General features: G+C 43.1%; 1 protein-coding gene across 3 annotated transcripts in view; it reads left to right on the plus strand.

Moving 5' to 3' along the window:
* Window positions 1–18,907, plus strand: part of LOC141753091 (polypeptide N-acetylgalactosaminyltransferase 10-like) — an 89,812-nt gene that overhangs the window by 11,397 nt on the left and 59,508 nt on the right. For all 3 annotated transcript variants that reach the window (XM_074611436.1, XM_074611435.1, XM_074611437.1), the window contains exons 2-3: window positions 16,441–16,543; window positions 17,495–17,633. In XM_074611436.1, the coding sequence (XP_074467537.1) occupies window positions 16,441–16,543; window positions 17,495–17,633 (242 nt within the window). The remainder of the gene's footprint in view (window positions 1–16,440; window positions 16,544–17,494; window positions 17,634–18,907) is intronic.

Genomic DNA, 18,907 nt, shown 5'->3' on the forward strand with positions numbered 1-18,907 from the left:
GGGGCAAAAACCATGTCGTAATGTATTGTAATATATTGAATCGTTACCCCTGTATCATGATACGTATCATAGCACCAGATTATTGCTGATACACAGCCCTAGTATGGCACGATTCATGTCTGTCATACCAGCTAGATCATCACTGAAAATGTCCTGGAAGAGCCCTGGAAAATGATCTCTAGAACAAAGTAGGTACAGGGTAAATGAGTTGAATTGAGCTCCAATGTTTCACGCAGATTCCTCCTCTGTATCTTGTGCTCACTAAACAACTCCTCACGTTGTAGATTTGAACACTGACCCTTGTACTCCTTATTATCGGCCGCTGGTTATCTTGATGAAGTAGGTATTAAAGGTCACCTATACTGTTAACTGCTTTTATTGTACTATAAAATGTTCCTGATGAAGTGTTATTATTGAGAACATGTCATCGACTGTTGGCTGTTGTGTTCAGTTATGTTATTGTTGGCTCGGAGAATGTGTTTCCTTGTTCCTCGCTGTGTGTACTTGACCACAGTACCTGATCTATTGATGGATTTATCTTTCTGGAGGGAGAAGCACCAGTGTAGTTTTTCTAGAGAGATAATTCTGTTTTTCTGCTTCCAGCGGTATGCTTTGATGCGTGAAGTGTGTGTCTTTCTGTAGCTCGTACTCTTGGAGTCCGCGGCATTTAAAGGCAGTCTGCTGTGAGCTTTGTGCATATGAGATAAAAGCTCTGTGTGTGTGTGTGTGTATGTGTGTGTGTGTATGTATGTGTGTATGTGTGTGTGTGTGTGTGTGTGTGTGTGTGTGCAGAAGACAAAGCAGTATCTTTTCCACATCGCCTGCCTGGCTGCACGGCAGCAGCGATCCGGTGATAAGGCAAACCGCAGTCATGATAGTGAAATCAGCAAAGCTTCATGGGTGAAAGGAGGAACAGTTTGGAGTGTCCATAGCAGATGAAGCATTCAAACGGAGGCAGGTTGCTGCTAGTCTCACTCAGCTGTGTCTATTAACAACCTCTAAACACTGTGGTGTGTTCACATGCTCTACGGTAACGTGGTTATTCTCTGCTTCGAATCAGAAATGTCAGCGTAAACAAGAGATCCTTTATCAGATGCAAGGATTACAGTACATTCTGGATAACCGTTACACGACTAGTTTGAACCATTTTGTAATTTATTAAATCCTTTTTTATTAAATCTGCATTAAAAGGTGCATGAAAGTCTTCCTATCATTCTACAATGCTGCAAATGACAACTTTTACTGGGAAAGTGGCTGCATTTCCGTGACACTACACGCAGCATCGTAGCTGCTAAGTTAACGCTCCCAGACGGGTGAACTGGTGACTCAGTTGTCAGTTGTGCTCATACACTGCAGCTGGTGCAAGGCACAAATCATCGGTTAAGAGTTAATAATCGGTTAACGAGGGTCAGTTATCGGTTAAGAATTTTTTTCAAAATGAGCATCCCTATTTCAGACCATGCCAAAGTAATAACTAATGCTTTTATAGTGTTTATCCTTGCACATGCGACCACAGTTGATCGTAGAACATACAGAATTAAAGCATGTGGTCAAAGTGTTTTGAGCCCCGCTACAATGTCCCAACCACGTTAATCAATGAAGGAAAGTAGTTGATGATACACCGTTAGGCCCAACACAGGAGCACTAAGTCGGTTAGACCACTTAATGCATTTAGTAAAGGATGAATTTTAGGTTTAACAGCGCTAGATTGGTAGCAATAAAACAATTAATGAAGCAGTATCATCAACATTGGAGGAAAAAAAAGAGAAACCGCTCAAGCTGCAGCAGGTGCTTCAGTGTTGATTACCCACAACAACCGTCATTCCTTCTTCTTTGTGTATGCATATGATTCTAAAGGTGGTGATGGAGGGTTCAAGCTCTCTGTCCAGCAGTACCTCAGCAGCTGTTACTGCCGTAGTGTAAGCTTCCTTTAACTTCCCTCACCCACATTCCCACAGTTGGGATTTTCAAACTACCAAGTTTCCAGAATTAAACCTTTTTTTTTTCCCTTCTCGCCATTAGGCTACTGCCGCCTCGCTTCCCTGTGAAGTGTGACAACTTGGTTTCATTTTGACCGATCATGGCGCTATAGATGTTTCCTATAGTTCAGAGAGCTTCTGAGGAAGGGTTTGAACCGAGGCAGTCGGTCTCGTTTTCTACTCTTAAAGCACTTTTTGGCAATCAGACTGCAAACACGCCATTACTTCCGAACAGCTGTTTGAAGATTGACGTGCTGTCGCCGGAAGAAATTGCTGAATTTTTTGCTCCGCTAGACCGTGGCCTTCCTTACTGAGCTCCTCGCGGCAACAGCAGGTGATGTCACTGTTAGCATTTATAGGGCTTTGATCATTTCATACACACGCATGTCCTCATCTTGGATCATAATCAGGGGAAATTTTTCTCCCCACCGTCCTGTAAAATGTTTTTATTGGCATTGATTAGGGATGTAAAACCATGCGTGAAAAGGCAAGCTGTGTGGGTGAGGAGAAGGTAAATGAAACAAGCTATAAATGCTCAGAGAAGGACGTGGTAGCTGACGCAACGTAGGAACCGTCTAGTTTAATGTCAACATCGCCGTCACTCAGCTGCTGGTTTGCTGACACATTGGATGGTCTTTTTTTACAATTTCTTTTCTTTTCTATAGTCCTATAACCTTTTGTGTTACCGAAATGATTCAACATCTAGTGTTGTATGAGCAACTTTTACAATTTGCAACTTTTGTTCCATATTTATTTCCTCTTCAGTTGAATTAAACTCAAACTGAACTGGTAGATGCCTGCTGCTGCCAGCTCCAGATATTCAACCTCAGATGCTATCAATGCTACGATGCATAGTACTTCAGCTGTTCTCTGTGATGTTGTCAGATTAAATTGTTTCAAATGAGTGAACTCATACAGAGCAATGTGGACTCAGACACACCTTATATAAACAGAGCCATTTATTGGCTTCTGTGTTCTACTGTATTCTGTCGGCACAACTGTATTTTATTAAAACATATCTTATCCATAGACTACATATCTACAGACTATCAGACTAGGCACGAGAAGTGCATTATTATCATACTGACATTCATGTAATATTACGTGACAACGTCTGCTGTATTAGCCGTGTGTTTACTACGTGTTTATTTGCATATAACCCGGCTGGATAAACCTGTCTTTTTCTAGCTCTGCAGCATGGCATATTAGTATTTTATCTTTAATGTTTGTATTTTTCTTTTTTTATTGGATGTGTTTGTAGTGCCCCTCAGTAGGCTATTATATTAATTGTATGCTGTGTTGTCCTTTTCTTGTCATTATGATGACACTGACATTTTAATTGCCATAAATATTTACTTTTGAAAGATAAACTAAGGGTTTCGAGCACGTTACAGGCTTTCTGCAGATAATCCATTGTGTGCTGCTGTTTGTACAAATTGTTCTGAGAAATGCACTTAACTGTTCTGTAAATATTGTTCGAGAAATGAACCAGAGCGACTCAGAACAACTGTAATACTGATGTGAAGTACAGATGGTGGGCAAAATAACAAGCTACTTGCAGTAAATTCTTAAGTGACACTCGTTTGAGTCTGATTCAACTCAATGTCCGTTTCTGAATCAAATATATCATCACCTTTAAAACATTTACTTTTCCCAAATTACAATCATTCACAGTGTTTGTGTATGATACTGTGGTGACGGTAGAGACTTTATAGGCATCTTGTGGAAATGTGATTTGCAGTAGTTGCTTTCAACGACCGATGTGTGACCGACATGTAAATTAAGCTCCTGATGAACACGTCATGCCGAGAGAAAAATAACTCCCATCCTTATAGCTGCTGTAAAAATTCTACCATGCTGCCACTGAAGAGACTCAATATGTCGCCAATGTCAACAAGTTTGTAATTGTACTAGCAAGCAGTTCAAACTTCTAAAATAGTCAGCGAAAAAAAATAAATGAAAAGATTAGATTTCAATAGAGTGAAAGGAGCCCATTCATTTCAAGTCTTTTTCCCTTCGGGGAAGAGGGTCAAAGAGGGTCATTGAGTGTTTTCAGACCTTTGCACTGAATGTGGGTGTGGTGAATGTTTGAGAAGGCGAAGAAGAGCTCTCAGTGAATGTTGAGGTTGTGCACACAGTTTTATCATTTGCTTCTTTTTTTGAGCTGCTGTTTGACACTATTACTGAGAAGCTGAGCACACTGTCTCTCTGCTTGGTGTCATGCCCTTCTTGGGAAATCCAAATGTTTTGGAGTTGATGATGATGATGATGTACAACCTTTGGAAAATGTTAATTGTTCTTGCAGGCTCTGGAGTACAGCGACTGCCCTGTAGTTGTAATAATCTCCGTGTTTCTTAAAGTGCCAGTTCTCCCAGATCACCAGAAAAACCCAAACATTTTCTTTTAATTTACTGCTAATGGTCGAGCCATGCAGATAGTGTCAGATTTATGTGCACAAGCCTTATCAGTCTCTGGAACGTCTGTACCACCCCAATATAATGGAGGTCAATGGGATTTGTGCAGCTCAAAAAACATAAAAGAATTACATTAAAAAGAGGAGCATGACTTTCCAAAAACTATGAGCTGGTGTTAAGTTTTCATAGAGATTAGAGCTACTTTATATAGAAGAGAGTTGTTCCAATAAAAACCACAGCGATGTCTTTGGGTTATCCAGCATAAACAGTAGGGATGCACCAATACCACTTTTTTTCAGACCGAGTACAAGTACAAGTACTTACATTTGGGTACTTGCCGATACCGAGTACCGATACGAGTACTTCTCTGTGCCAAAAGACCCTCGTTAACAGCCAGCTGGAGGGTGTGAGCGACACACGGCAGGCTGGGGAGTCCCGCATACGAGCCGGTGCGCCGCGACCGGCTCGAGGTCGGCTTGGAAAGGCTCGGGGCGAAGGTGCTTCCCGTGGCCAACGCGTCACCGGGGCAGACTGTCCTTAGTGTGTCCTAACCGCGTCGCGTCCCCAGGGCGGGGCTCGACCCACGTAAAAGGCGCCAGGGGTCTGCAGAGATGTCTGCAACCCACCCGACCCGTCTTGAAACACGGACCAAGGAATCTAACGCATATCTGAGAATACATACAAATGCAGATTGCTAGGAATGAGAGGCCCAGGGTGTTAAATACTGAGGCTTTGTCACGGCTGTCGGCATTCGGTACCGCCGCACACGGCACCCTTTAGCGCTGGTGTGAAACACACCATTAACTGTTATGTAAACCCATCCGCGGCAACAGTAAATGCTCCGAGAAAGTGCGCCAGGATTGTGGTGACGTAGTTTAAAGAGCGAAAAAGAGATAAAAGTCTGTTATAGATTCAATGATAAGGGATTCATTTGAAATGTTTAACCTTGTCAGTAGACTAAACACGTCATTACTATTTAGTTTTTTTAAATGTAATCTTTCAATCTTTTTAGCGGCAAAAACAAACCACCACCAGCAAATCAGGGTATTAGCAGAAATGTAACAGACTGAAAGCAAAACCTGGACAAATGAAAACAATGTGCATAGTTTGATACCACTAGAGGAAAGTGTGAGCACATGAATGGACCTTTTAAGGGATGCAACTCCTTTTGATATATAAATCTTGAATCTGATGAGTCATTTCTGCTCCCATTGTCGGGTCTCTTTGCCGCTCAGGTGAACTCGTGCTTGTCATTAGTCTCTGTAGCCGGCGTTGATGTGAGGCAGCGGGCTGAAACGAGTTGGTAGATTTACAGCGTGTTATTCTATTATGAAGCAGCCACTGAATGGGGGTCTTTCTGACGCTTCTCAAAGCTTCGCCTCTCCCCGCTTTGTTTCGCATAATGCTCTCACATTGGACTGTCGTCAGTTGAACCCCGAGCTATCATCCCGTGGCCTGATTGTCTCCTTCGCTGAAATGTTGATAATTGCCTTCCAGTGGAGCTGTAAAAGCTCTCCCTGCTGAGCTCATTGATTCACTCCTCCTAACCAGTGGTGGGAAGGAGCAGCGGGCCCTCTGGCCTCTCTGGCTCGCCACGGCACAGTAAAGCCTGGCGCAGCAGGACGAGTCCGCCGTGGGGAGATGTATGGAGGGATGCTAGTAGGATTAGGGCCACTGAGATAACTGATTTTTTGCTGATCATTATGTAAGCCACATCTGTCCTCCGTCCCCTCGGTGGCACCCGGCCTCCCACGCTGAGCGCAGCCAAACCCAGCAGCAGCAACGCGATGAGATGAGGCTCTGAGTTCTGCTTCCACAGAGGAAGCCGGGGGGGAAGCGGAGAGGAGGGGTGAACGCACTCCTGGCTGCTTGTCGCAGAAACACAGAGCAGATGAGGGGAAATATCTGGGAAAATGGAGTTCATATAACGACAGAATGGGTGGCCAAGCGCTTTTCAATTCCCGTACAAAAGCCTACAGACACAGTAAACCAAGACAATGATTTTCTGCATTGTGTAGCTTGTAAATTGTCATAAATTAGTAAAAAAAAATCAGTTGCATGTCTACCCATCCGGGAAGACGGATCCCTCTTTGTGGCTCCAGTTTTGAGGTTTCCCCCTTCTTTCCTTTTACTTGACTTGACATTGATATTGAAAATACACACGAACAGGTGGATGGAAACCATTATCTCTCAATGGGGACATGTTCCCCTCGCTTCTCTTGACCTCTCTATAAGGGCGGCGATACAAGAACGGCATCCCTGGAGGAATTACTCATCGTGCTCAAGGATGCTACAGGAGGTCACATTGCTTCTTTAATCCTTGACCCGACACTGACCTGAAGGACAGTTCCCCATGTTCTGCATTAGATACAAGGACGATAGAGGAGGTTTTGGCGTCCAGCTTGGACGAGATGGAGGCTGCTTTTTTGAGCTGGCAGCACCACAACTCGGCACTTAGTGTGCCACCGTACAGTATTTCCCTTTTTCCCTCTCCCTCAGACACGATAAGAAGGAGCTTATTTGAACAGCACTTTGCTCAGATGGGTTTGGACGGAAGCCAGTGGAAGCTGTGATCACGGCAGCGGTAGCACAGCTGTAAATTACCACTGAAGCCCCTTACACATCCATCACACAGTGTCTCCTGTTAAATTTCAATTTTTAACTTACATGGCATGATGTACTGCTGTACATGTGCATAATGTTGACTGAGATGTCTACTGTATATCTCTTGTATGGCATGTAGGGTGTAGGGTATTATTGATTAACTGCTTCAAAATGCGTGGTGAGGAGTTAGACCAATATAAATGTTGTGCTGCTAAACAAACACTAAAGTAAATCTTGGAAAACATCTAATACTTTTCTTTTGCAGCAGACTGGTGTAGGTACGGCAAGGGCTCGTTGTTTGCATCGATGGCAGTTGAGATAAACACCGACTCGGATGTTTTTCTGCAGAATAAACATCCTGCGAGGGGCGAAACTGTTCACACACAACATGAAAGTCTCCAAATTGCCAGCAATTTTGTGTCTGTGTCAAGCATCTAAGAATTAAGCACAGTTCTGCGCCTGCAGAAGGCAGAGAAGCAGCCATCTGTCGTGGCCTTTGTCCAGTCCTCTGCTGGTATCTCTGGTCGCAGCAGAGCTGCGGATAATGACTCCTGTCGGGAGATGAGACGCTGCGTGGCAGCCCCGCTGGGCTCCTCTTCCAGGGAGGTCTCGGTGCCTCCATCTCCGCCTGGAGATCCTCAACTTCTGCAGGAGGAGCAGACGACTTTTATTTCTTTTTGACTAACATTCTAATGCTAATTTAGTTTTCCTCTGTGCTTCCACTAGTTCTCCCCCCTCTGAATGATCACACTTTCAGGATGGTATTCACCTGAAAACAATTCATTTCCTATGCCTGCTTTTAGTTGGACTTCTTTGCCGTAGAGATGGGAAAGTATCAGGGGAAAGTCCACATTTTGGGGAATGATGACCGCTGCGTAGCATTTTCGAATTTACAATAACTTATAGAACCAAAGATGACCATTTGCCAGCAAACCACTTTGCATGAGATGCTATGATTCATCTTAGGTTCACAGTTGGATCAACAGCTTGTTGGATGTGTAACTGGCGTGGTGGTGGAGGTGTAGGCTGGTGGTGGGTACCGTGGAACAGTCAGTGTATGCTACAGTATTTTTAGAAAGCGAGGATTGGTAGCTTATGTTTCTGTGTGATGATGAGCCAGGACGATGGAGGGTGAGGAGGAGCAGAGGGTGAGGTGGAATAGGACAGACAGGTAATTGTGTCTCCGGGGGTCGAGGTGGATCGGCCTGTGATCTGACAGAGCAGGAAAGAAAGAAAGAGAACAGCTTTCCCTTTATCACTCCGAGCTTCTGTCGACTCTCAGCAGGAGGAGAGGAAACAGAAAAGGCAAGTGTTGACCGAAGGTGGTCTGATTCGTCCTCCTCGGAGAATGAATTGGCAGCTCTGTTCTTATCAGACACCCTGCACTGCTGGTAATACCAGCCCTTCCACTACGCCAAAGGCTCTTAATGGAAAATATGAACAGGAGGAATGAGTACAACAAGCAAAGAAACTGTTTCAATGGGTGTGTGTAGTTCTAAGACAAATATGAACCTATTTTAAGTTCTCACCATAAAACGTTTAAAGATTTTGAAGATTGGTAATCCATTTCCAAAATTTCGAGGCCATACTTGTCTCCTTGCCTTTTCCTTTTTCCCGCCTGTATAGCATGGATGATATGGAAATGGGCTGTTGTGAACTATTGGCCTTTTAGCCAGTGCTCCATCTATAACCTAAAATCAAATTCAGCAGAATTTGTCTGCAACCTGAGAGGATGTTCTGCTTCTCATAGGCCCAAATTTAGGACGTTAAAACGTCTTCTGCGAATCAGCAGCCCGCCGGAGTTCTAGGGTTGGTGGAACAAGCAGGCGTTCACAAAAGACTGATTAGAAAATAAAGAAATATATATGTTTTGTGGTTGCACAGCAGAACAATGTATATAAAATAGCCACAGGAGGAAAACCAGCATCATCACCTGTGTGATGCAGGTGTCCACTTCACACCCTCAGGGCTTCATTCAAGCCTAAATACTGAGAGAGTGTCAGGCAGCAGGCAAGAAAATGAAATTGTAAAGTAAAAAAAAGAAAAGAAAAATCTCTTGTATTACTGTGCAGAGCTCTTACTTTTCTCCTTCCTTTCACCAGCAACTTTAAGGTGATCATTCATGGGTGACAGCAATATTACCTGGGCACTGTACCTCTAAAAAATGAAATGCCATTCTGACAACATTCAGGCAGCCAGCTAGTATTTGCACATGCTTTTTTTGCCTCAGGTAGCATTGCGACCTCAGTACAGTGGGCCTGAATGCAACTAAAGCAAAGCCATGGACGGTGTTTTGTTCATCTTTTTTGGCCAGAAGACATCTATTAGTAAGGATTTTAGAAAACCAATCTCAACTTTAATGAGTAGGCTTTCATGAATCAAGACATCAGCAGCTCGACAGACAGGCTCTGCGGCCGATGATGGATAATGAAAGAATTTCAAACAGAGGAGATGGAGTGGACAGAAACCGTAAAGTAGACTACATATTCTATAGCTCCGACTCAAAGAAAGCAATTGGAGGAAGCAACTTCGTCCACGTCTCTCTGGCATGTTGGAGCTGTATTACCGCGCAATGTCCCTCCAACAGCTGCTGAGAGCCTAAAACCCACAGCAGCAGCACCAATCCCACCCTATCCGACCGAACAGCAAACATAATCTGCTGTTGGGCAGATTAACAGAAGACCACAGCAGCATGGAAATGAGGTTAGGCAGCCAGCGTTTCAGAGAGGCTCTTCATAATCTGCAAATCCCTCCATCGAGGTCAGCAGGGGAAAAACTGACGGACCAATGACTGACTGCGATTTCAGTGCCCCCCACAATGTCCTCATTCAAGTCTTGTCCACATTTCAAGACAGAATATGCCGGAACGACTCCGCAATGCTGCCCCATTAGGTCCTCCACGCAGTTACTGAGAAACGTTGCCCAAATTTGACTAAACCATAATCCCCTTTTGTTGCATTCAAACAGTTCAAATTCACTCTTAAAGGTGTTGCCGTTTAGATCGTCATTGGTCACTGCTACATTGAATTATGTCATACCATGGCCAAAGAAAATCCTTGTTTGTGACACACACTGCTGCGTTCACAGCTATAAACGCCACTGCTAACTTCATACCCAATTGACTGCACACTCGCTAACGTTAAACACACATTGCATGAAATCAAACCGGTTTAAGCTCGTACTCCGGACCGGACCAGCAAAACCAGAAATCGACCCAATTCTACAGGAGGGACGGATTTGTTTGTTTGTTTCGAAGAGAAAAAGTCACAATTACAAATCCGTCTGCTGCTTCAGCATCACGGACAGCGCCATGGATTAATCGATACGCAGCACAGTGAGAGACGCTTCTTAAACTGCGGCCGGGAGGCGTGTTCATGTGTTTCAGGCGGGAATTCGTTCTTTGTAACGTCGGTCAACATGTCACAGGAGTCGCAGGACTCTGTCCACTGATTGGCTGCAATTCGCCGCTAAAAGTTAACTTTGGTATGCCGCAGAATCAAAAGTAAAAGCTTTCCATTGACATTTTTGTGGTAGCTCGCTACAATCCGCACTTCGCTGCTGTTCTAGGTTGTTTTCGGTGCACCGTTATCCCCGTAGTTAAACAATGTCACGGCTCTGCTCTCTATGAAAGCCAGCTTTTCAATCTGTCTTCAAGTTTTGCTGTTTGGAACAACTATAAACACATTTTATTTCCGACGTGGTCGAACAACCCGTCGTACAAAGTAGTTCTTAGCGAGTATATAAGAGTGGAAACTTGCAGTGAAGCTGTGCTCTGATTCGGGGAGGAAATTATAGTTCACCTTAACAGGAGACTGCTCCTGAATTTGGACACTGCTCATATCTCATTTTAGGTGGATTAAGCAACGTACACATGTCTGTCTTCATGTCTTATGCAAATACACTCACACATTTGTTAACTGACGCTCTCAGTGTGTCTTTTGTGAATCCGTGTGCAAACACTGAGTGACATGTGGCCTTTTGTCATCGGTTAAACAGACCACTAAAAGGCTACATTAAATTTAATGAGGCTTTACGCTGCCAGGTGATACGAGTTACATCCCTGTCCTCTCAGCGCTCCTTACATCTTTCCCTTCTATACTTTTAGCAGCTTATTTGTTATGCAAAGATACATTTCTGTTTTGCTGTGTCACTTATAAGACGTTTTTGGGGCCTGCCAGTTAATGAGAGCATGTTGGATGGAGAAGGCAAAAGCCCGTGTGTGGTTCGTGGTGTCGTTCCTCCGATGTCCTATCAGTGTGTTTGTGCTGTGTCTTGAATATTAATAGAGCGGAAAAGTGCCCAGAGTGAAATGAGTTTGTGGCTGCATGGAGCCTCAGCTTTCTGATGATGGTGATTAGCCGAGTAGAGGAAGGCAATACTCTGCTGCTGTGTGGTACAGCAGAGAAAACAGACGACTGTGTTTGGTGCTGCCTTATTTTCAGCTCCGTGTCGATGCCTTATCTGCGCTGGCACGTGTGAGTTGGCTATGAGTTTGCATTCTTATGAGCTGGCTGAGAAAGATGTGGGTGAATAATGCTTGCATTACATTTACTACATCGCACTCATTTAACACATTTAAAGCTACCCTGTGGAGGTTTTATTGTAAACAAATGATTGGCTTTAACACCGCAGTGTGGGCCGCTAAAGGGAATGAGAACGTGTTGGACTTACAGCAAGAGAAAGAGACAGGAAGAAATGTTATTTCACCTACCCCAGGTGGGTCCTGCATACATTATTAACCCTTTAATTTTGTATGTCGTAAAATGGCATTACTGTTCTTTTCCTGCTTTTAAAGGCTGCATTACAGTGACTGATATCATTTTCTGAACTTTACCAACATATCTTTACCAACTTAGTCATTATATCCACATTATTGGTGATTATCTTGTGTAAATATTTTGTAAAAGCATCAATGGTCAACCCTACAATATCGTTGCAATATCGATATCAAGGTATTTGGTCAAACATATTGTCATATTTGATTTTCTCCATATCGCCCAGCCCTACCTTTATGTCCCACGATTAATCGACTACTCGATTACTTTTTGGGAGTAGTTGATGACCACTAAAATGCAGCAGTCGTGAATGCCCCTACTCTAAACTATTACACTTATTTAATAAAGAAACATCTGGCAAATCCATCCCATTGTTGTTTATCACAATGTGTAATGTGATACTCATCAGGATCTAGATGCATCGTATTTCCTACTATGATGGAGCAGTGCTGACGGATGTTTGCACTCCCTAGGAATCCCCCGTCTCTTTCCGATCACCTTCTTTTTCACCTTGAAACTTCAGATTTGCTCAGCTCTCAGCTGCTCTAAATATATTCTGCTGTCTCCCTTGTGTCCATATTGATGTGGATATTTTACTGAGCAACAAAAGAAATTCGAAGACTGAAGTTTCTAGATAGTTGTAGCTCTCATTGGTACTTTTTTTGCCTCCTCACATGCATTTTCTGGGCTCTAATGTGCTGTCTGCCCTGCAGGCTGCATAATATAGGAGACCTTCTGGTTATTGCATGTTCTCTATTAGCCATGCTTGGGGTATGACATTGGATGGCAATGTCTGTCGGCCGTTAGGTCGGTCCGTCACTTGTGTACAGACTCAGTGATATAATGAAATGTCTATTGGAGGGATTGCTGTTTGCAGATTCATGTCCTCCACCCGGATGAACTGTAATCCCCTGACTTTTAATCTAATGCCATCATGAGGCCAGAATTGACTGAATACTTGCAGAACTAATGACATTCCCATCAGCCTCAGCTTGTGCTTTGTGTTTAGTACTAATTAGCAAATGTCAGCATGCTAAATCGCTAAACAAAGATGGCGAACGTGGAAAACATTATACCTGCTTAACATCAGCATGTTAGCATTGTCATGAACAGCATGTGAGCAGTGCCGGCATTAGCATTAAGCCCAAGGCATCATTGTGCCAAATAAAGCCTCAAAGAGCTGCCAGCATGGCTGCATACGGTCTGCGGGTTGGTCCGTCCTTCACTTTGGTCCTGAGTGAATAGACAATTATTGGATGGATGGCTAGTTGGCACTGATTATTTGGTGTTTTGACCAAATACCTGCAAAATTAATGACAGTCCCATCACTAAACAGTGCCACTCGCTGGTTGGTTAGAGTTTATTTTGAGCTCTTAGAAACAGTCTTTCAGCCAGACTACATCCACAATTTGTGCAAGTTAAGTCAAGTGGCTGTTAAGGGAGAGCGTGTTGTCATTTTACTCGTCTTACCCCACTTTTAATACACCAAAGCGATCGCATCCCCCATCTGTTCGTCAAGATTATTCTGTCTTTTTCACACTCATCCCTCTTTGACTGTCACTCTCAATTACTTTCTTTAGGTTCTGCACCAGCCCCCGTTCTGCTTCCACAAAACTAAACATGTGCACACATTAGCTGGAAAAGTTTTCCTCTCTCCTTGTCTTGTTTTCAAGGTCTTGTTGAGCAGCAAGAAAAAGCCCCAGAGGAATATCATGGCGACGTGCGCTGGAATTGTAATCAGGAGGAAATGGGGCGGCACAATCTCGCTTCTTTTTAGTATAAATTTGCACAGATGGACTCTTGCTGCTTGTCAGGTCCTTGTATGACACACTGAGGGCATCTGCCTGTGACAGAAAGAGGAGAAGAAGAGTTGGTGGGGGGAGAGAGAGGTGAGGAGAAGGGAGGAAAGAAGAGAGGAATGAGGAGAGCTGAATTAATTTTTATATTCGACTCCTACACGGCAGCTCTGTGTCTAAGCAGAGGCCAGCCATGGAGATGGAATAATAGGTTAATACATTCAGGCTGAAAACACAGTGTTCAAGGTCCTGTGTCAGGTTTCATCCAGACAGTCAGATACTGGGTGGAGGAATGGTGTAGAGTTGCATATAAAAGCTTTAATTCAAAGAGAATGAGTCCCCACAATGTTCCTCTGTGTACAGATATTTCACCCCACAACATGATGCTACCTACTGAACCTAAACCTAAACACAAGCCAAAATGTCCTCACTGTAGACCTGCTTTGAATATTATCAGTCGATTGAATGGGCATTATCAGTGGCCATTTACCTCATAGATATGGGTCAAATGGGGCCTGCTACACCTATTGGTAGATTCAGAAGGCAGTTATCATCTATTCACATGGTCGATCAACGATACGATTACAAGAAAACAACGCCAACCTCTAGTGGCCATATGACGGGAGCTGAGGAAGTCAGGTGACGTAGTGCAAAAAGCGCGAAAGTCCACATATGGAGGTCGGGAGGCTGTTGTTCGTGTCCCCCGTGAAACCCATGAAACTCGTGAAAATCAACGTTGACTTATTTTTACATATTGTATATGTATGTATATAATAAACGTACTTATTTTAACCCAAGCCGTGATCTATTCCTAAACCTAACCAAGTAGATTTGTTGCCTAAACCTAAAGTCATAAGTTTCACTTTATCTTTCACGAAGTGGTGGGTGCAGTTTGGCTCGTCTGAAGCATAGGAATGGTAGTGATAAGTAAGGGATAATGTACAGCGAGCCGGTCATTGTTGTGAAATAAACCCTGACAGGGCGATGCCGCACCGACGTGGACCTCAACGATGGACTTCACAACAATGACCCGCTAGCTGTATCCTGTTTATTACACAGCTACTTACTGAAGAAATCAATCATTTGACGCAAAAATGGTCCTCCAGAGTCCGAGATCAGAACTGCGCCCATAGCAACGGTCTGTTATACATAGCAACGGTCTGTTATACATAGCAACAGTCTGTTATACATAGCAACGGTCTGTTATACATAGCAGCGTTCTGCTATAAAGAAATAACTGACTAGAACGCTGTGATTGACCAATCGGAGTCAAGTATTCAACAAAACCACGTAATAACCACTGATAACGCCCAATCAATCGGCTGATAACATTCAAAATGGGTACACTGTCAGGGTCTAAAACTTGGTTGAAGTACAAGATAATCACAAACATACATTGAGTCCTCAAACCAAATATCTGTGTGTATATTCTGTGCAGTTTGTTATTCAGTGTCACATTCCTCTAAGCCAGCAGTCTGATTAATAATTCACAATATTTCATGCAGCCAGCGATGCCATTTGTATTTAAGTGTTTCACTAATTGCCTCCTCCCATCAAGCTAATTATTTCTCCATTGTGCTGTGATCCTGTAATTCACGATGCCGAGTCACTGAAAGTCACCCAGTGTGTAGAATGACTAAGTGGAAGAAGAAACAGCCCCCTGCCTCTGTATGCTGAGCTGCAGTGCATCCGTCTGCATGCATGTGTGTGTGGTTGTGTATATAAGGCCTCCGTGGAGTCGTGCGTCAGAGCATTGATATTCTCCTCACAGGATCGTCAAGCATGAAATAGAAGAGCACACTTTCTGTGGATAAACTCTCAGCACAACGCTGCTGGATAGTGAGAGTCTGATGCTCTGGAGAAATCTCTTTCGCTGACACTGATACTGACAGAGTACCGGCAAAAGAACCTTATTGTGGGTGTGTTGTATAACTGTGAAACAGTTCTTAAAGGTGCACACCGGTGTGGCTTTGCAATTCACCGCTGACCATTTCTCAGTGCAAGTTGAGCATGTATTTGATTGAGGTGGCCAAACCTTTTTTGCAGTTGTGGGCTGGTGTGGAAATCAGACACATCTGGTACTTGAGATTCAGCTGCAAACACAGCGTTGCATTCGGAAGCTAATTTCTAACTAAGTGAATTTCTAAAATAGATGCTTTTAGATTTAATTATGAAAATGAACTCGCAGAGACTTGAAAGCTTGCCGCCGATAATAAATCACAAACTCCACTCAATCATATTTTATCAGTTCATTTATTGCACCGTGTCCTTCTTTGTTGTGCTTTTATAGACACTTGTGACATTTAAGAGTTTTGAGATGTGGCCAAAGTTAGGTGATCCTTTCCATAATGTCTAGGTCTGCTGCTTATCAAAAAAATTCTCACGAAACAGCTCATGAATCAAGTTTTTTTTTCGCAGTCGACTTTTCACATCTCAGATGCCCGAGGGTCCATAAAAGCACCAGCAGATCCGCTTTTCAAAAACGACCCCTGATTGCATCGTTATACCTTACGAACCATAATGATTATCTTATACTGCAAAATACGATAAATCCAACATGTTGGTGAATGTGATGGATTGTCTGCTGGATCTCGAAGTTTCAAGTATCTGCAAGTTTACTTTCATAGTGCACTCAAATGATCCAAAACTAAACTGCTCCGTGGAAATCAGTCTAAAAATCTGTGGTGCTTTTGGACATTAATGAGCAGAAATGTAGTTTACTGTATATATGCAATTTGTTGTCGAGTGGCTGCAACAAACCTGTGGTATGGTCCTTTAAACCAGCAGTCAATGCAGGCTAAATTGCAGGAGTGTGTCTGTGTGTACGACAGCATTCATGACCGTCTTTCTATGTGTTTTTATGTGTCTACAGGTGGTTAACCGGGTGGGGAAGGACGCGCAGTTGGGACGTGATGGCGTGCAGAGGAAAGACTGGCACAACTATGAAGCAATCAAAAGAGATGCCTCTCGATCCGGTAGGTCCAAACCTCCTCATAGATATTCTGTCAACCATAGATGAGAACTGCATAACATTCATCACGTACACAAGCTTCACAGTTATGCTAAAATCCCACATACCGAAGAAAGATTCTCACATTTTTATAGACTGGTATCCAGATTTAACTGCTCTTCTCACACACACACACCATACCTATTCCTTCTCTGAGTCTTATTGCTCTGCAGCAGCGGTGTAAACCTCTGCTTTATATGCAGTTCTGCTGTCATAAATACAGTTTATATCTTCTACAATCATCACCAACTCAGCTTTATTTTCTGTTCAGGGAAATCAGCCTCTATACAAACAGTGTGAATTAGTGTAAATGGGTTTATCCCTGAAATGAGCCGTTAAAGGCTAAAAGTTATGTCCCACACTTGTTACTTTTAGGAGGGAAAGTGGATCATTTCTGCTTAATGAAACACGCATGTCTGTGAATAATAATAATATTGTTTTTGTTCTCTGGGTATACACAGCATCGGCCCCTGATTGTCCTTTTAATAAATCTGCACAGGATGCAGTAACAATATGAAACTTTCTTAAGCAGTTGAGCCATTAGAGTTCATATTTATTGCATCATGTTTCATCAGTGGGTTTTTCTAAAGCTTTGATTTGTACAGATCAGGGTTTTAAACATTCAGTTTTCTTTAGTTATTTTTAATTTCACAGACATGCCACGTTTTGCTCTTATTTTCTTTGTTTTTTAGTGATGAAATTGACCAAATATTTCATTTATATTGGCATTAAAAGGTCTTTAAAAAAAGTCTTTCACCTTTTTGCCTCTAAGCAATTAAAGTTGGATAATGTTTCGAAGGGTGTGTAGACTTTTGATAACTGCTGTACGATGTGTGTGTCCGCAGAGGAGATACAGTGTGGTGGAGTTGATACACTGAGGTCTTATCTTATACTTATCTATGTGTGTTGGATGCAGGTAACGGTGAACAGGGGAAAGCGTTCCCCCTGACAGACGCTGACCGAGTCGACCAGGCCTACAGGGAGAACGGCTTCAACATTTACGTCAGTGACCGGATCTCCCTCAACCGCTCCGTCCCAGACATCCGCCATCCAAAGTGAGTCGAGTGTGTTTGTGTTGGTGTGTGTGTGTTATTCTAGGGAGGGAGAGCGAGGGATGAAGGGCTAAGATAAACATTTAGGCGTGGCAACCTTTAACTTCAGGAACTATCAGGAACCAAAGAACACAGCTTTTGACACTTCAAACACGTTCATATGTTAACAGAGTTGTAAATGTTACTTAGAAACCCCTAACATCCTCCATCCTGTTCCTCCTCAAAGTGCATCTGTCACCAGAGTCATAACTGAACTTACAACTATTACTACACTGGCTGGCCTGCTTGTTAATGTGAAGGTAAACTAGAATGGTCATTTCCAGATTTGCAAGATGTTTGGAGAATTGTTGACTAACTTATTGCTAGGGATGCTCATTTTGAAAAATGTTCTTATCCGATAACCGACCCTCGTTAACCGATTATTAACCGTTAACCACACATACAGTCTGTCAGCGCGACGTAACTTTAACGAGTATCTGTGTGTGTGTTGGCGGTGAGTGTGAGGTTGTTGGTGGCGTTCTAGCTGTGAACGTAGGTGTAGCAGTGTGTGTACAGTTTATTTGTCGCTGAATAAATGCTACGAAACTACAACTCTTTCGCTCCGCTCAAGCGAGCCAGAGACCGGAGCCGACTTCCTGTATCCTGCAACTCCGGCTCCGCCTCTTAAGTTGGGCTGTTAAGGTGGACCAGCTTTTCTCCTTAAAGTGACGAGCCGCTCCTCTGAGCCGCTCAGAGTTAATTATTAACATTTCTTTAAACCGTTTTAACCGATAGCTTTAATGTCGGTTAAACGGTTAATGATGGACATCCCTACTTATTGCTTTATACTGACAACATAAGTGTATTATAGTTGACAGTATTGTACAAATGTCATGATGCAACAACAGCGATCGATGATTAACTATAAATAATGATAAACTGCCTACAATATATCTACAAAAACACGTCCCTATCAGTTGTTTTGCCTCATTTTCAACCATGACTCTATTGCTAGATTTGATTTTAGATAATTAGATTCCATGACTCAATAAAAACCAGAAGATTTTTTTCTCTCTCTCGCTCTGTGCAGTTTCAACTGAAACATGCTGGTAATTCTCATCCCATGTCAATCTGCCACATCGGTCATTTTTATGGACTGCGCAATGGTGACCATACAGGAAGCACTTCCTTTTTAGCATTTCCAGTAAAGTGCCCAGTAACCTCGAGCGAAAACTGCCGTTTTTCTGCAAAGAAATAAATCTTGTGTGTTTGTATGAGCAGTTTCATCTGAATAGGGG

This window comes from Sebastes fasciatus, chromosome 16, assembly GCF_043250625.1.
Source record: "Sebastes fasciatus isolate fSebFas1 chromosome 16, fSebFas1.pri, whole genome shotgun sequence".
NCBI lineage: Eukaryota > Metazoa > Chordata > Actinopteri > Perciformes > Sebastidae > Sebastes > Sebastes fasciatus.